The sequence below is a fragment of the Tupaia chinensis genome, unplaced genomic scaffold (genome assembly GCF_000334495.1).
Source record: "Tupaia chinensis unplaced genomic scaffold, TupChi_1.0 Scaffold000635_1, whole genome shotgun sequence".
NCBI lineage: Eukaryota > Metazoa > Chordata > Mammalia > Scandentia > Tupaiidae > Tupaia > Tupaia belangeri.
Window position 1 is genome coordinate 76,418 of NW_006160155.1, and position 15,945 is coordinate 92,362.

Here is a 15,945-nt window from a genome sequence, read left to right on the forward strand (position 1 = left end):
TTAGAGAAAATGCAAATTATTTATTTTAGAGATTTTTGCCTTGGGGTGTGTGTGCTTGCTAGAGAGAAAAAGAGTTAGAGACAGTGAGAAGGAAAGTGAAAAATCACCCCAGGGGGCATGGCTACACCACAATCCCTTCTCCCCCTGCAATTTTGGGCACACACACACACACAGATGCCTGGTGAGTTTCAAGCCACCAGGTCCAGGACTCAAACCATGGTCAGCGATGGGGAATCCAGCAATATGAGCACTACGGCATCTGCTGGCCCCCAAAATGGAAATTTTTAACGTTTGAAAAGTCAAACTTACATCAAATGATATATTCTAAAAAGACTGTCCCTACTCCTCTATTCCATTCCCACTATAGAAAACCATGTTGTATAGCTTCTAGTTTATTTTTCTTGTGACTTTTAAAATAAAATTATATGTAAATACGGAAGATTATGTTGCATGATTGTTGTATGTTGTAAGAGAGAGAGAGAGAATATGTAAGAATATATATATTTTTTTTTAAATTAATTTTCCAGAGGGTGTGTTCACTAATCAACAAGAGACAGTGTGGTAAAATTCTCTTTTTTTCAGCCCTATTCTCTTTTTTTATTGTGGTAAAAGGCACATAACATTACCTTTACTATCCTCGCCACTTTTAAATGCACAGTTTAGTACTATTGAGTATATGTATTCGCATTGGTGTGCAACAGATCTCTAGAACTTTTTTGCCATGCTGTACTGAACCTCTGTACCCATGAATACTGATTCTCTCCTTATCTTCTTTCCTCCTAGTTCTTGATAACCACTTTTCTCCTATTTTGAATACTTTTTTTTTCCTTTAGGATTTTGCCATTGGGCATAAGTGCTCGCTGAAGGACAGAGAGACAGTGAGAGGGAAAGTGATAATTCACCCTCTGGGGGTTGGCCACAGCCCTTCTTGTCCATTCTCTTCCTGGGATTTTGGGCATGCATACACACACACCTGCCCAACTTGATTTTCAAGCTACTGGGTCCAGGACTTGAACTGTGGTTGACTTTGTGGGAGTCTAGCGCCTTAACCACTGTGCCATCTGAAGACCCCAATTTTGAATATTTTATACACTTTCTTTCAGTGGAGTAATATAATATTTGTCCTTTTGTGATTGACCTTATTTCATTTAACGTAATGTTTTCAAGGTTCACCTGTATTGTAGTATGTAACAGGACTTACTTTTTTTTTTTTTTTTTTAAGAGCGATTTTTGCTATAGAGCACGTGCACTTGCCGGAGAGACAGACAGCAAAAAATCACACCCCTCTACACCGCCCCCCCCCAGGGGATGGCCATAGTACAATCCCTTCTCCATTCTCCTCCTGAGATATTTGGGCACACATGCATTTGTGTCTGCATGAGTTTTAAGCTGCCAGGTCTGGGACTTTAATTGCAGTTGGCCATGTGGGAATCCAGCAACATAACCACTCCGTCATCTGCTGGTCTCTAGGACTTAACATTTTTAAGGATGAGTATGATTCCATTATTTGAATATAGTGCATTTTCTTCATTCATTTGTTGCAGGACACTTAGCTTGTTCCTACCTCTTGCCTGTTGAGAATAATGCTGCAATAAACATGGGTGTACAAATATCTGTTCAAGATTCTGTTTTAAGTTCTTTTAAATATGTTCCCAAAAGTAAGATTGTTTAATCACGCTAATTTTATTTGGTAAATTTTAGGGAACCTCTGTGCTGTTTGCCATAGTGGCTGCACCATCCCTCATTCTCACCAAACCTGCACAACAAGGATTTCAGCTTCTCTACATTGTCACCAACTTTTCTTGCTTCCTCTTCTTTTTAGAGAGTTCATCCTGATGAGTATGATGTGATAGGTCATTGTGTTTTTTAGTTGTATTTTCCTGATGATTAGTTGAGCATTTCTCATGTACATATTGGCCATTTGCATATCTTCTTTGGGGAAATGTCTGTTTCGTGGTTTTTTTCATTGTTGAGTTTAAGAAGCTCATTGTATATTCTCCATATTAACCTCTGGCCAGATAGTTTAAAATTAATTGTCCTTTTACTCTGTTAATTGTTTGCTTTGTCATGCAGAAGTTCTTAAGTTTGATGTGATCACATTTCTCTATTTTTATTTGCCTTGCTTGTGCTGTCAGATCAAAAAGTCATTGCCAAATTCAGTGTCCTGAAGCCTTTTCTCTGTATTTTAAAAGAACATGTATATGAGCTAATTTTTATTTTTTTCTTGCACAAATCATGTGTACTTCTGAACCTTGCTTTTTTTGTTAATGTCACAAAACATCTGGAAATTACTGCATAGAGATGAATTGTTCCATCTAGCTTTTCCTTTTTTTAAAATATATTTTGTTTTGAGAGGTTTTAGTAACTGTTTTATTCCTTTGAGTAGATTTGTTATAGTTTAATCAGGCAGTCTTAGGGATGTAGATAAATTTTTAGGTTATCTCCTAGCATTTTGCCATTAAAATAACATTGTAGTGAATGAATAGTTATGCCTGAGTTGTTTTATAATTGCAGACATGTATCTTTGGATAAATCCCTGGAAGTAGGAGTGCTGGTCATCATGCAGTTAACTGTATCTCTTTGTGTTTCTTCTGTTACTTTTTTCATTTCTTTCCACATCTCCTTACTTCTCAAATATATGAGCACTTATTTTCTACTCCAAATGTTTAAAAGGAGATTTTATCAAAATCTCTTTTGATGTCTTTTGACTTTATATATAAAACATTTTGCTAATTCTAAGTATTTGAAACAAAATAGGTGTAGCTCTAGAATCATTAATAAAGTATTAGGACCCTCAAGGATTTGAGCTAATTATGAAAGATGAAAGTTCAAATTCATGAAAAGCATGCATTTTAGAAGAAAATTGTTCTCATTAATTTATAGCAAAAAAATTAAAGTTTATGAGATTCACTTTAGAGCAAAGATATTTGTAATTAGATAACTTCTTAGCCAAAAATCGCTTCCTAGCCATTTGGATAAGATCAAGCGAGATATTTGTGTTTAGAATTTTAAATACTCTCTTCTGAATTTTTAAAAGAATTAATTAGACATGTACATATTTTAGCTTAATGTATATATGAATTTCTGCAACAAGTGCAACTGTAATAACAACTACAGCTAATATATATTGTTTACTTTGTGCTGTGTACTGTGCTCAGCAATGTTATAAATGGGGGGAGTGAAGCAGAGGAATAATAAATTATTGTTCTTTTCATACAACTCATAAGTGGGAGAGGCAAGATTTGAACCCACTCTTCAAAATAGATTTTAGCGTGACCATCAGATAGCATAATGGTTACATTGCTGGACTTCCACATAGTTGGCTGCAATTAAGCCCCTGACCTGAGATCTTAAAACTCACACTGGGTGTTTGTACATGTATGCCCAAAATCCTGAGAGGAGAATGGAGGACAAGGGATTGTGGTGTGGTCACCCCCTTGGGGTGATGTCTCACTTTCTATCTCTCTGTCTCTCTCTGTCTCTTCAGCAAGTGCACACAGCCTATACTCAAAAGCTCTCTTTTTTTTAAAAAAAATAGATTTTAGCTTTTTATGACAATGCTGTGTTATTTATATTTTTCTTTATCAAGCCAACTTTTGACTTAAGGTGTGTATGACTTTAGCTTCTGAGTCCTAACCACTATACTCTGTGTCATTCCACCAAAGTAGTATAAGACGTTTACGTAGTGGTTATTTGAACTTTGTTATCCTAAGTGATAATACAGAATTGGAATTCCAGTTATAATAACTACAGGTTTCCCACAAAACAAACCTTTCATGTACCATACGTGGCAGAATACTGAACTATGTGTACCCTTTTTTTGACTCATTAAATTATTTCTTTGTATTTTTCAGTGGATGATTCAGCACCCACACAAAGCGGCAACGTTTTTTGGGTGCATTGGAGTAGATAAATTTGGGGAAATCCTGAAGAAAAAAGCTGCTGAAGCCCATGTGGATGCTCATTACTATGAACAGAACGAGCAGCCGACAGGAACTTGTGCTGCGTGTATCACTGGTGACAACAGGTCGGTGTAATTCCACGGGAAGTGCTGTGCTCGTTGGCTGTGTAAGAATGGGTACAATCTGGGGGCCAGCAGGTGGCATAGTGGTTGAGGTGCTGGACAATCCCACATGGCTGACCATGGTTCAAGTTCTGGACCTGGTGGCTTTCTTTCTCACTTTCCCCTCTCTGACCTGTCTCTGTCTCTCTCTGGTCAAATTAAAATGTATAAATAAAATAAATAATAATAATAATTGTTAAAAAAAAAAGAATGGGTACAATCTGAACACCAGTGTGAAACTGGAATTTAGACTCCATGTTTATAATCACTTTTAATGGTCTATAAACCCTTATATTATTTTTCCTTTTTTTTTTTTGATTATTTATTTCTTCCATGTGAGGGGGACAGAGAGAAAGAAATAGAGAGACAGGCACCCCCAATAGGATTTTCTTGCTACAGTTCTAACCTCTAGCCTCAGCCCTCCAGGATCACAGCCACATGTACCTGTGCACCTCAGAACTCAAACCTGGGGCCTTTGTGGTGTCATCATCTTGGAGCAGTGGGTTACCACCGTGCCACTGCCGCTGGCCCACCCTTTTTTTTTTATATTTACTTTTATTGAACCTGCTGTTGAATTCACAAGGTATAATGGAATGAAAAGTTTGATATTATTTAGTTCATACTCTACTTTTTTATAATTAAGATCAGAAAAGGAAAATATTTCATTCAGTGTCTTCTAGCTAGCTTGTTGCTGAACTTGGATTAGAAAGAGTACTCTTTTCTCTACGTTTTAGATTATTGAATACATGAACATGCATGTGTGTGAATGTGTGTAATTTACATATATAAAATGCTACATTACCAATTTAATATGAATATGTTCATTGTAAAGCATCTCTGGGAAATAGTCATCCAACCACATGAAACAACTTCAGTCATGGGTAATATACCACTCAAGACACAGCCAAGTATATTCCTATACTTTGTTATAACTTTACTTAACACAAATTTTTTCTCGGAGCTAGGTGGCATGGTGATTAAGGCACTAGATTCCCACACAGTCAACTGCAGTTTGAGTTCCAGACCCAGCAGCTTGAAAATCACACCAGGCACATATGGGTGATTGCCAAAAATCTCAGGAGGGGAATGGAGAAGAGATTGCTGCGTGGCCATTTCCTTGGGGGATGATTTCTCACTTTCCCTCTTGCGATTTCTTTCTGTTTCTCTCCAGTGAGCACAGGTTCCTTATGGCAAAAATCTTAAAGGAAGGAAGGAAGGAAAGACGGACGGACAGACGAACTGTTTCTCTATGAACTTGAGGGATCAGCAGTTAGCCTAATGACTATGCCGCTGAACTTCCATGTAGCCAACCGCGGTTTGAGTCCCAGACCTGTGGCTTAAACTCACACCGGGCTCTTGTGCGTGCGTGCCCAAGATCCCAAGAGGAGAATGGAGGAGAAGGGATTGTGGCATGGCCATCCCCCCCTGGGGGGGGTGGGGGTGATTTTTCACTTTCTGTCTCTCTGTCTTTCTGGCGAGCGCATGCACCCTATAGCAAAAACCTCTCCAAAAAAAAAAAAAAAAAAATCTGTGAACTTGAAATACATCCCCTAGAGTCTTCTATTCTTGGTTATATTCTTTTGTAACTACATGGAGGTAGGTATTCCTTCATTGTATTCGTGCATGGCTAACATAATTACCATATCAGATTATGATTTTGCTGCTCTCCTTTGCAAAGGAAAATCAAAATAACTTTCCTAGCTCTCATTTTTTTTTAGAATTATCAAAGATTTTCTCTCGCTGTCTCTCTCTTCTCTGCCTTTTTTTTTTTTTTTAAGTTTTGCTACATGGTGTGCAGATGCCAGAGCCACAAAGAGAAAGTGAGAAATCATCCACACAAGAAATGACCATGCTGCTGTCTCTTCTCTTTTCTCTTCTCAGGATCTTGGGCATGCACAGACATATGCCCAACCTGATTTTTAAGCCTCCAGGTCCAGGACTCAGACCACGCAATGGTCATGTAGGATCTAGTGCCTTTACCTCTATGCCACGTGCTAGCCCAACAATTATCTTTTTTTTTTTTTTGAGAGGTTTTCACTATAGGGTGCGCGCACTCACTAGAAAGACAGAGAAACAGAAAGCGAGAAATCACCCCCGGGCGGAGGGATGGCCACGCCACAATCGTTTCTCTTCCATTCTCCTCTCAGGATCTTGGGCACGCACACACACGCACCTGGTGTGAGCTTAAGCCACTGAGTCCAGGACTTGAACCACGGTCAACTACATGGGAGTACAGCAACATAGATGTTACTCTAACTGCTGGTTCCAACTAGCCCAACAATTATCTTTTTTTAAAAATAGCAATTCACTAGAAATTTTGTATTCCTTATAATTGGAAATATTTAGTCTATCTTCCTCCTTTTTTGGTCTGCTTACTATTCTGTTTCCTTTCCCTTTTTCCTTCTTATTTCTCTGTATCTTCCTTTCTTGTTTTGTTTGTTTTTCGGAGGGGTTTTTGCTATAGGGCACGTGCGCTCGCCAGAGAGACAGAGACAGAAAGCGAGACATCACCCTCCCCCAGGGGGAATGGCCATGCCGCAATCCCTCTCCTCCATTCTTCTCTTGAGATATTGGGTACATACGCACACGTGCCCGGCATGAGTTTAAGCCACCAGATCCGGGACTTGAACTGTGGTCGACTGCATGGGAGTTCAGCCACATAGCCTTTACCATAACTGCTGGTCCCTGTATCTTCCTTTCTCACTTTCTTTCCTGTCTCCCCAATCCCTTTGCTCCATTCTGGTCTCTTACCCCCCTTTATTTTTTACATACCGCTTGACCTTCAACACATGTATTAAGGACTTAATGCTATTCTGGATACTGGGGATTTGTATGAATAATAGTCTTTAAATAAAAGAAATATAACTTTCAGAAATAATTAGGGTGCCAAAGCTATTTCAGATCATTCCTTTAACTTTTTTCTTTTGTGTGTAAGAGAACATTATGGTTTTTAAGATTTCAATAAATATGAGTGGTCTTCAGAAAGATCACTGAAAGTGTGAATTTTGGGGGCTGGCAGGTGGCATGGTGGTTAAGGGCACTGTACTCCCACATGGCCCACCATGGTTCGAGTACCAGACCTGACGGCTTACTTTTTTGCTTTTTCCCTCTCGCTCTTCCTCTCACTCTGTCCCTCTCTGGTCAAATTAAAATAAATCAATAAAGTTAAATCATTCTTAAAAAGATGAACTGTTGACTTTCAAAAAAAGAAAAAAGAAGAGAAGATGTGTACTTTGGACGACACTCTGCAGACTCCATGCCAGTTAGCTCCCTACCCCGTGGCCCTCCACATAGCCACAGGGAAGATGGCCTCAGGAGTGCAAGCTGCTTATGAAGTATGTTGTATTTTTTATGACATGGAAGTTAGGAAATGCTGCACATCAGAAGAAATCAAGAAAAGAAAGAAGGCTGTCATTTTTTTGTCTCAGTGTAGACAAAAAGTTTATCATTGTAGAAGAAAGCAAGGAGAGCTTGGTTGGAGATGTTGATATAACCATAACTGATCCACAAGCATTTTGTAGGTGGGAATGCTTCCTGAAAAAGATTGCTGCTAGCTTCGTGTGATGCAAGCTGTGAAACCAAGGAATCCTGAAAAGAGTTTATGTTTTTTGTTTTTTTTTGTGGGCACCAGAACTAGCACCTCTGAAAGGTAAAATCATCTTTGCAAGCTCTAAGGATGCACTCAAAGAGAAATTGCAAGCCATGAAACATGAATGTCAAGCAAATGGGCCAGAAGACCTCAATCTTGCTTATATTGCTCAAAAGCTAGGTAGATCTCTGGGCTAGCAGGTGGCATGGTGGTTAAGACACTTGGAATTCCCACATGGCTGACCATGGTTTGAGTCCCGGACTTGGTGGCTTGCTTTCTCGCTTTCCCTCTCTCTCTCTGTCTTTCTCTGGCAAAACGCATGTGAAATAATAATAATTAATTAAATAAATAATTCTTTTTTTTTAAAAAAAAAAAAAAAGCTAGATAGATCCCTAATTGTAGCTTTTGAAGGATGCCCTGTGTAGCCCAGCATTCAGTGCCACAAATCAAACGCTTCCATGTTTAAAGTTATCTTCTTGGTGTATGAGAAAAGTAAGTATTATTTAGGCCAGGGTCTCACTGATGGGAACTGTCTTGTCATCTTTTAGAGTTAGCTACATATTCTATGAACACGTGCAAATGGCCCTAAATAAATCTAAAGTCTGAAGGTTTTTTTTAAAAAAAGAAAGTATGTATTTTGAAAAAGCTATGCATAAATGTCAAATTTTTTGCACCAAAATAATATACTTTCATTCCATTTCCATGAACTTTATGGAACTTCCTTATAAAACCACCCATTATTCAAATATTGAAATATTCTTATTTAAGTATAAGAGACAGATGGTGACATGGTAGTTAAAAGTGGCTGGACCCTGCATGGCCAGCTGTACAAATTGAGTTCCAAACCTGGAAGCCTGGTAAGCATGCCAGGTACATGTGCATGCATACCCAAAATCTCGGAGGAGAAAGGATTGTGACATGGCTAACCCCTCTCAAGGGATGCTTTCTCACTTTCTCTAGTTAGTACACACACCCTGCAGCAAAATTTAAAGTGTGTGTATATGTATTTGTATTGTTTAAACCTTTGCTTATTTATCAAGCCTCCACTTGATAAACACTTGTTTAGATCTTTGCCCTTTTCAGTTTACCTAGATTAAACTGGGTCAAGTTTTGGGTCTGATACCACTCAGGCTAGCAGTGTTACTCAGACTGCTACATTACTTGGGAATGCTAAATTAATATTTTTGAAAATAGTTATGTAATGCGATTATCAAATTATGTCTCCCAGATGATTTCATTTTGTAATCCATTTTAACTAAATTTATATAATATTACCAGTATGGTTATCTATATTGTGTAGCTGATACATAGAAAGTCAGAAACTTTGGAGAAGTTCTCACTATTTAACTCATTATCCACATTTTAGAACCAAGTAGAGTTGAATAAATTGTTTTAGATAGAGCTGGAAACCACCAAAAAATCAATCCATTTGGTTAATCATGATGTGTCCTTTTTGATCCAGGTTCTCACTTTTCAAACGCAGAATCAAATACATTATGAGAGTAAGAATACTTATACTTTTATTCTGGAAAAACTAGTTTCTTATCAGAAAGTACTTTTTCTCAACTAGACCCACCTAGGAAGGTTCTGAGTTTAATTTCTGGTACCTGTCTATACATCCTGTACACAAGCAGATTGTCCGTGATCTGGGCTGGCTGAGACTTTGGAGATCCCTATCTCCCTCTCTCTCTTTCTCTCACTGAAGAAATAAGTTAAACTTTAAAAAAAACATGGTTTTATTATCAAAATAGAGTTTAGTATCTGCCTGGTACCAGGTTTTCTTTATATTTTGGAGCCAATTTTTGTCAAATTTTTCCTAATGTCATGATTACTAAAATATTTTTGTAAATTAGTACTGAATTTTTTAAAGTTTATAATATGGTTATTTCACCTAGTAACATACTTGTCCCTATACTTCTTATTTTCCTTCATTTGACTGAACATAAATAGATGTGTTCTTCAGTAGTAAATTGATATATGGATGAATCTAAATATGTTTCAGAAAAGAATGAATTTTTCTTAGAGTGTAATGAAACAAAGTGCACATGTCACATTTTGTTGTGTTGTTGTTGTTGTTGGTTGGTTGGTTTTGTAAGCCATTTAATTTAAAAAAAAGAAAATTTTTGGGGAAAAAAGGGACCAACAGATGGCATAATGAGTTTATGTCCCTGAAATCCCACGTAGTCGACCACGATTCGAGTCCCACACCTGTCAGCTTAAAACTCGCTCTAGCACGTGTGCATGCATGCCCAAAATCCCAACAGGAGAAGGGATTGAGGCATGGCCATTTCCCCAGGGGATGATTTCTCACTTTCTGTCTCTCTGGAGAGTGCACGTGGCCTGTAGCAAAAATATCTCTCTTTCAACAAAAAAAAAAAAGAGAGAGAGAGATAGAAAGAAATTGGTAAATTGTGAATTCTGGGCCATAATAAGGGTACATTTTCATTAATCTACATGTAGTAGATAATTATTTTTATCTCATTAAGTTTTCTGTTGAGCTATAAGTAAATGATCTAGGTGATGCTTATAGCAAGATTTTATTTTATTTTATTTTATTTTATTTTATTTTATTTTTTAAAGGTTTTTCCTTTAGGGCATATGCGCTTGTCAGAGAGAGACACACACATAGTGAGAGGGAAAGTGAGAAATCACTCCCCAGGCAGGATGGCCATGCTGCAATCCATTCTCCGAAAAACTCCTTGACCCACCCCACACACGTGCATCTGGTATGACTTTGAAGCTGCCTGGTCCATGACTTGAACCATGGTCAGTGATGTGAGAGTCTAGCAATATAACCGCCATACAATATGCTGGTTCCTATAGCAAGATTTTAAATGCACTGTCCTGCTTAGATTTTCCAGCTGGAGAACTGGACTAGTCCAGGGAGTTTTCATCTACAGAAATTAATCCTAATTGATTCCAGTCCTTAAAAAGTAATGGTTGGAAATTAATTCCTCATAGTAAATATGGTCTACATTTTTATGTGTGTTTTATGAAATTAATACCATACTTGGCTTTTAAAGTGTTAGATTAAATATTCAACTATTGTATGTTGGTGCATACTTTTATAAAGATATTTTCCAATCTCAAAAAAAATGATGTTTTTATTTGCATAGATTTCTTTTTGAATAATTACTTAGTAGCTTTAGCTTCACTACATTTTGGATTATTCTATTAAAAACGTAAATCTTATTTTAGTATCAAAGGATTTTTTAAATGCTAGTTTCTCAAAATACCAGATGATATTTAAAATAAGGATTAATATGTCTGTTTATCTCAAAGGCAACATAGAAGCCTCAGAAAACTCTGAAAACAAAATTAATATTTGTCTTTACTTAAAAATCAGTAATGTTAGTTTTGAAGAATTAAGACTTAAAACATTGTAAGTAAAAATATTTGCAATAAAGATTGGGACTTCACTGTGGAAATACATAACAAGTTTTGGCTATATGTAAACCCTACTTGGTTTTTCGTTGGTTGTTTTAGGTCCCTTGTAGCTAATCTTGCTGCTGCCAATTGTTATAAAAAGGAAAAACATCTTGATCTGGAGAAAAACTGGATGTTGGTGGAAAAAGCAAGAGTTTGTTATATAGCAGTGAGTATTCACCTAATTCAAATTTCTAATATATTTTAACATGATAGATTGTAGTTCTTGACTCAAATATTTCACAATAATTTTTTTTTACTTATTCTACAAATTATTTACTCATCTCAAAGCATATGTTGATTTACTTTTATAAATACAGAATATAAATATGATCTACCTATGGGTATCATAATTTCTATTATTTACCTTCAAATCTGCCTCATTTTGGATATATTATACATAAATGCTTCTCAACCAAGCTTAGAATTCTATATTAAATCAGTTTCATGGTATCTTCTGAAGCAATTATACAAACTTACATTTTATATTTTTATGTAGCTTGTGAATGATGCATGCATTGTGAGGAAAAATATTAGTATAAATATTCACTGCAAACAATTTGAGCTTATTTGCCTAAAAAATCGCCACTTAATTACTATGTATTCCATAGTAATTACTATGACACCTTTTAATTTAATATTTCAGAAACATTGATTGTAACAAATCTCTTAAATCTGTGAATGAAGGTAGCATGTAATTGGAATTATTAAGTCTTCTGACATAAAAATAATTGGTTAAGAATATACTTCTAAAACAAGACTATATTAAAAAGTCTCCTGAATTAATCACTCCATGATTACCTTGTTTTATTTAATATGAGTTAAATGTGTGTGCTGACAAATAAGTAGATACCTATGAAAAGTTAAAAGCACCTCATATGCGTATAATATCCTGCTGGTTAGAACAGCTGCTGCCACTCCATTACCTGAGCTGTGTGTAACAGCTGGTAAGACATGTAAAAAATTGATTATCTAGTAGGAACATGTTTATTGAAAATATAATTATTTCTTTCAGTCTAGTTTTAATGTCTCCTACAGCATGTTTATGTGCACGGCTGTAGCTTTATGACACTGTTATTGATTCCTCCATATAGTAGATCCTACTCCTTTATAACTGTCAAATAAATGTTTACATTGAAAAGATTAGGTAAAGAAAAGTCATGTTAGTCCTTCTGCCAGTATGGGAGAAAAAAACATTTCAAGGATTTAAGATTTTTTTCCTTTTATTATTTCTATTTTATTTTTCATGATTGTCTTATTTTTTATTTATATATTGGTTTGTGTTTTAGTAGTGTGATTCTTTAAGGAAGATATATGTACCATTTCAAAGCATCTTATATTTGAGAGTCTGATTTTTAGAGAGCACATGGTTTAAAGTTTGGCATGATTTCTGTATATTATTGAGTATGAAATATGACAGTATATTGTGATAAAAGAGTATTTTTAACTTGACAATTACAGTTCTCTATTTCAGTATATAGTAGTCAAATCCTGAATTCTTAGCCAACTTGAACAACTCACACTGTTACTGTTAATATAGTATAATGTATCTAGTCAACTCTGAGTGAATGAATGTCTTATAGAAGTACTTGCAAACAACTCATAGTTGCAGCAGTCGTATACTATAAAGAAAGCATGTAGCCAAATGTGAGTGAATGGAATTTTTCTAGTAGTATATACTATTTTTATAGGAAAGTATAGTTTGTCTGAGGCATAGAGTGATCATTTTGATCAAATTTAATAAGACGAATTTTGTTTTTGAAATTTGTGTGGCCAGAAGAAATATCAAAATGGATTCCAGTTGCAATCTCTGATAGTACCTATTACATTTCAGCTTCTATTTTAGCAGTTTCATAAAAAGAATGCTCATTCTCATTGCCAGGTGCATCTGTACTCAGCACAGACCTTGGCTTATTTTGAAATAGTTATGAAAATAGTAGACTAACATTAGGTAGCAGGGATGCTGTATATTCTTTTTTTGGGGGGGGAGAGGTTTTCGCTATTGGGCGCGTGCGCTCGACAGAGAGGCAGAGAGATAGAAAGCAAGAAATCACCCCCCAGGGGGGATGGCCACGCTGCAATCTCTTCTCCTCAAGTCTCCTCTTGGGATCCTGGGCAGGCACGCACACGTGCCCGGCGTGAGTTTAAGCCGCCGGGTCCGGGATGCAAACTGCAGTCGACTATATGGGAGTCCAGCGACATAGCCATTACGCTAACTGATGGTTCCAGATGCTGTATATTCTTGATGGACATTAAACAAATACTTATTTGACTAGCAACTAAGAGCATACTTCTAGTTCTTGAAAATCTGTGAACGCCATTAAAATCTGTGAACTCTCTGCAGCCAGTTCCCTTTGTACATTAAGCCCTGTGCAAAGGGAACTAGATTCCCATGTTTGACTTTCCCAGCCCTAGTGACTTAAAAACTACTATGGGTGCATGTGGCCAGCTTCCTGACAGGATGGAAAAATGGAGGAAAAGGCATTGTGGCTTGACCAGGTTCTATTGGAGCTTGCTATCTTGCACACACACACACACACACACACACACACTCATACTCATGCATTAGAGAGAGAGAGAAAAAAAAAACCTGTGGCCTTTCTTCTGAAATGTAATGTAATTTCCACCAAACATTCTGCAGTTCTTATAAATCTTATTTCATTTGAATTCAGCTCATTCTGAAGTTGAGGTGTAACTAGTGCAGTCTTTTCTTAGTATATACTCAAGGCTCAAATCCAGTGAGTTCTCCCATACTTTCAGGTTCAGTAAGGCCAGCAGTCATGTTATTTTTGTAAACAAATGAGGTTTAACAAGCTGAAATTCTGAGACCTTTTCATTGCAATATACTCTTGATTTAAAGAGGAACCTCAGTTTCTCCAACAAATTTCCATAACTAAGACATCTGTCTGCATTACATAAAATGGCCTAGATGTGCATAGTCAGCTCCGCTTTACACTATTTTAGAAAGTAGCAATAGTCATAAGCATTTTTTTAAAAAATTGAAAACTTGATTCAGCCATGCTGATGCACAGAGAGTGCCGCCACTTAGGAAGTTGGAATCTGTGTGGAAAGTGCAGGTTCAATCCCCAGGCTAACCTGAACATGCTGGACATAGTTGCACATATGACACAACAAGCCCCTGCCAAAAATAACCATCTCTTTTTCTTTCTCTCATTTTCTCTTCTCCCCCTTCCTTTCTCTTATTAAGGAAAGGAAGAAAAAAATTCAAAACCTTAACCACTTTCTCCACTATATAATGCATTGAATGAGTTCACATCAAAAACATTTCTGATTAAAAAGCTAAATTGGGGGCCAGCAGGTGGCATAGTAGTTAAGGTACAGAACTCCCACATGGCTGATCTCCATTAGAGTCCCAGATGTGGCAACTTGAAAATCATGTCAGGTGTGAGTACATGTATGACCATTTTGAAGGAATTGTGGTGCAGCCATCCCACCATGGGGTGATTTCTTTCTTTCCCTTTCTCTCTCTCTCTCTCTCTTTCTCTCTTTCTTCAAGCACACACACATGCTCTATAGCAGAAAATGTAAAAAAGACATACACACATGCTCTATAGCAGAAAATGTAAAAAAAATAAAAATAAAAAAGGAAAAGAAATAGGGGCCAGCAGGTAATATTGTGGTTGAGGTACTAGATTCCCACAAGGCTGACCACGATTCTAGTCCAGGACCAGCATATTGAAAATCATGATGGGCACATATGAGTGCATGCCCAAGAGCCCCAGAGGAGAATGGTCTCCAGAGGAGAATCACAGTGTGGCCATCCTCTCCCTTAGTGGTTGGGGGTGGGCGTGATTTCTCACTTTCCTTCTCTCTCTTTCCACAACAAGCTCATGCACCCTATGACAAAACCTTAAAAAAAATAATTAAAATAAATTGCAATTGAATATAGATAAACCAGTATTCTGTGTTAGTTTAAATAAAGTGTTGGGGGACTAGGACAACTAAAGAGTTTCTGCCTAGACTTCACTGTCTGACCTCAAGATCTAGACTGGCCAATCAAAAGTCTTTTCTACATTTGAGCTCTGAGAGGCCCTTTTCAGGGACTAGGATAACTGAAGATTTTTTGCCCAGACTTTAACCTCCTGACCCTAAGATCTAGGACAGTAGTCCTCAATTCCCATGGAATCTGTTGAGCAAAAAGAGGAAAATGGAACTGCAGAGAGATTGCAGAACACCTCCTTCTGCATGCCTCTAAATGCTCAAATTTAAAGGAAAAACATCAGATCATCAGATGACCACCACTGCTGAGGTACAATAAATATGAGAAGCCAAGAAAATATCTCTCCCCCAGGGACCAGTAGTTAGCGTAATGGCTATGTTGCTGAACTACCATGTAGCTGGCCGCGGTTCGAGAGGCCCCCGAAAGCATATATTCTTACTGGAGAGAGACAGAGACAGAGAATGTAAGAAAAAACCCCTGTGGTAGTTAGTCACACTGCAATTCCTTCTCCATTTTTCCCTCCTCTTGGGATTTGAGGCATGCACACACAGCCACCTCGGGTTTCTCTCAAGTCACTGACTCTGGAACTTGAATAGCAAGGTTGTCTGTGTGAGATCTAGCCACCTTAACCACCATTCCATAGGCTGGCCCAGCATGTATATTTTTCACCAAGGCTCAAATATTTCCTAAATTAAGTCTCTAAGATTACATTTAGAAAAGATTAGGACATTGAAGCCATTCATTTTTCTTATCCATGTATGTCCTTTTTCTGTCAGTATTAGTCCACTATGAAAAATGAGAAAATTAGCACTCAGTTTTTTATCCTGTGTTTCAAATTTTGGTAGTTACAGTTTTGGGTTTTTTCGTTTGTTTGCTTGTTTTAACATTTGCATTTTGTCCTATAAA

General features: G+C 37.1%; 1 protein-coding gene across 1 annotated transcript in view; it reads left to right on the forward strand.

The window, feature by feature from the left end:
* Positions 1-3,854: 3,854 nt before the first annotated feature.
* ADK (adenosine kinase) overlaps positions 3,855-15,945 on the forward strand; it is a gene marked incomplete at its 5' end in the record, with an annotated part of 331,594 nt that continues 319,503 nt past the window's right edge. Inside the window, 2 exon segments of the mRNA XM_014592023.2 lie at positions 3,855-4,027; positions 11,139-11,247. Of these exon segments, the coding sequence (XP_014447509.1) occupies positions 3,855-4,027; positions 11,139-11,247 (282 nt within the window).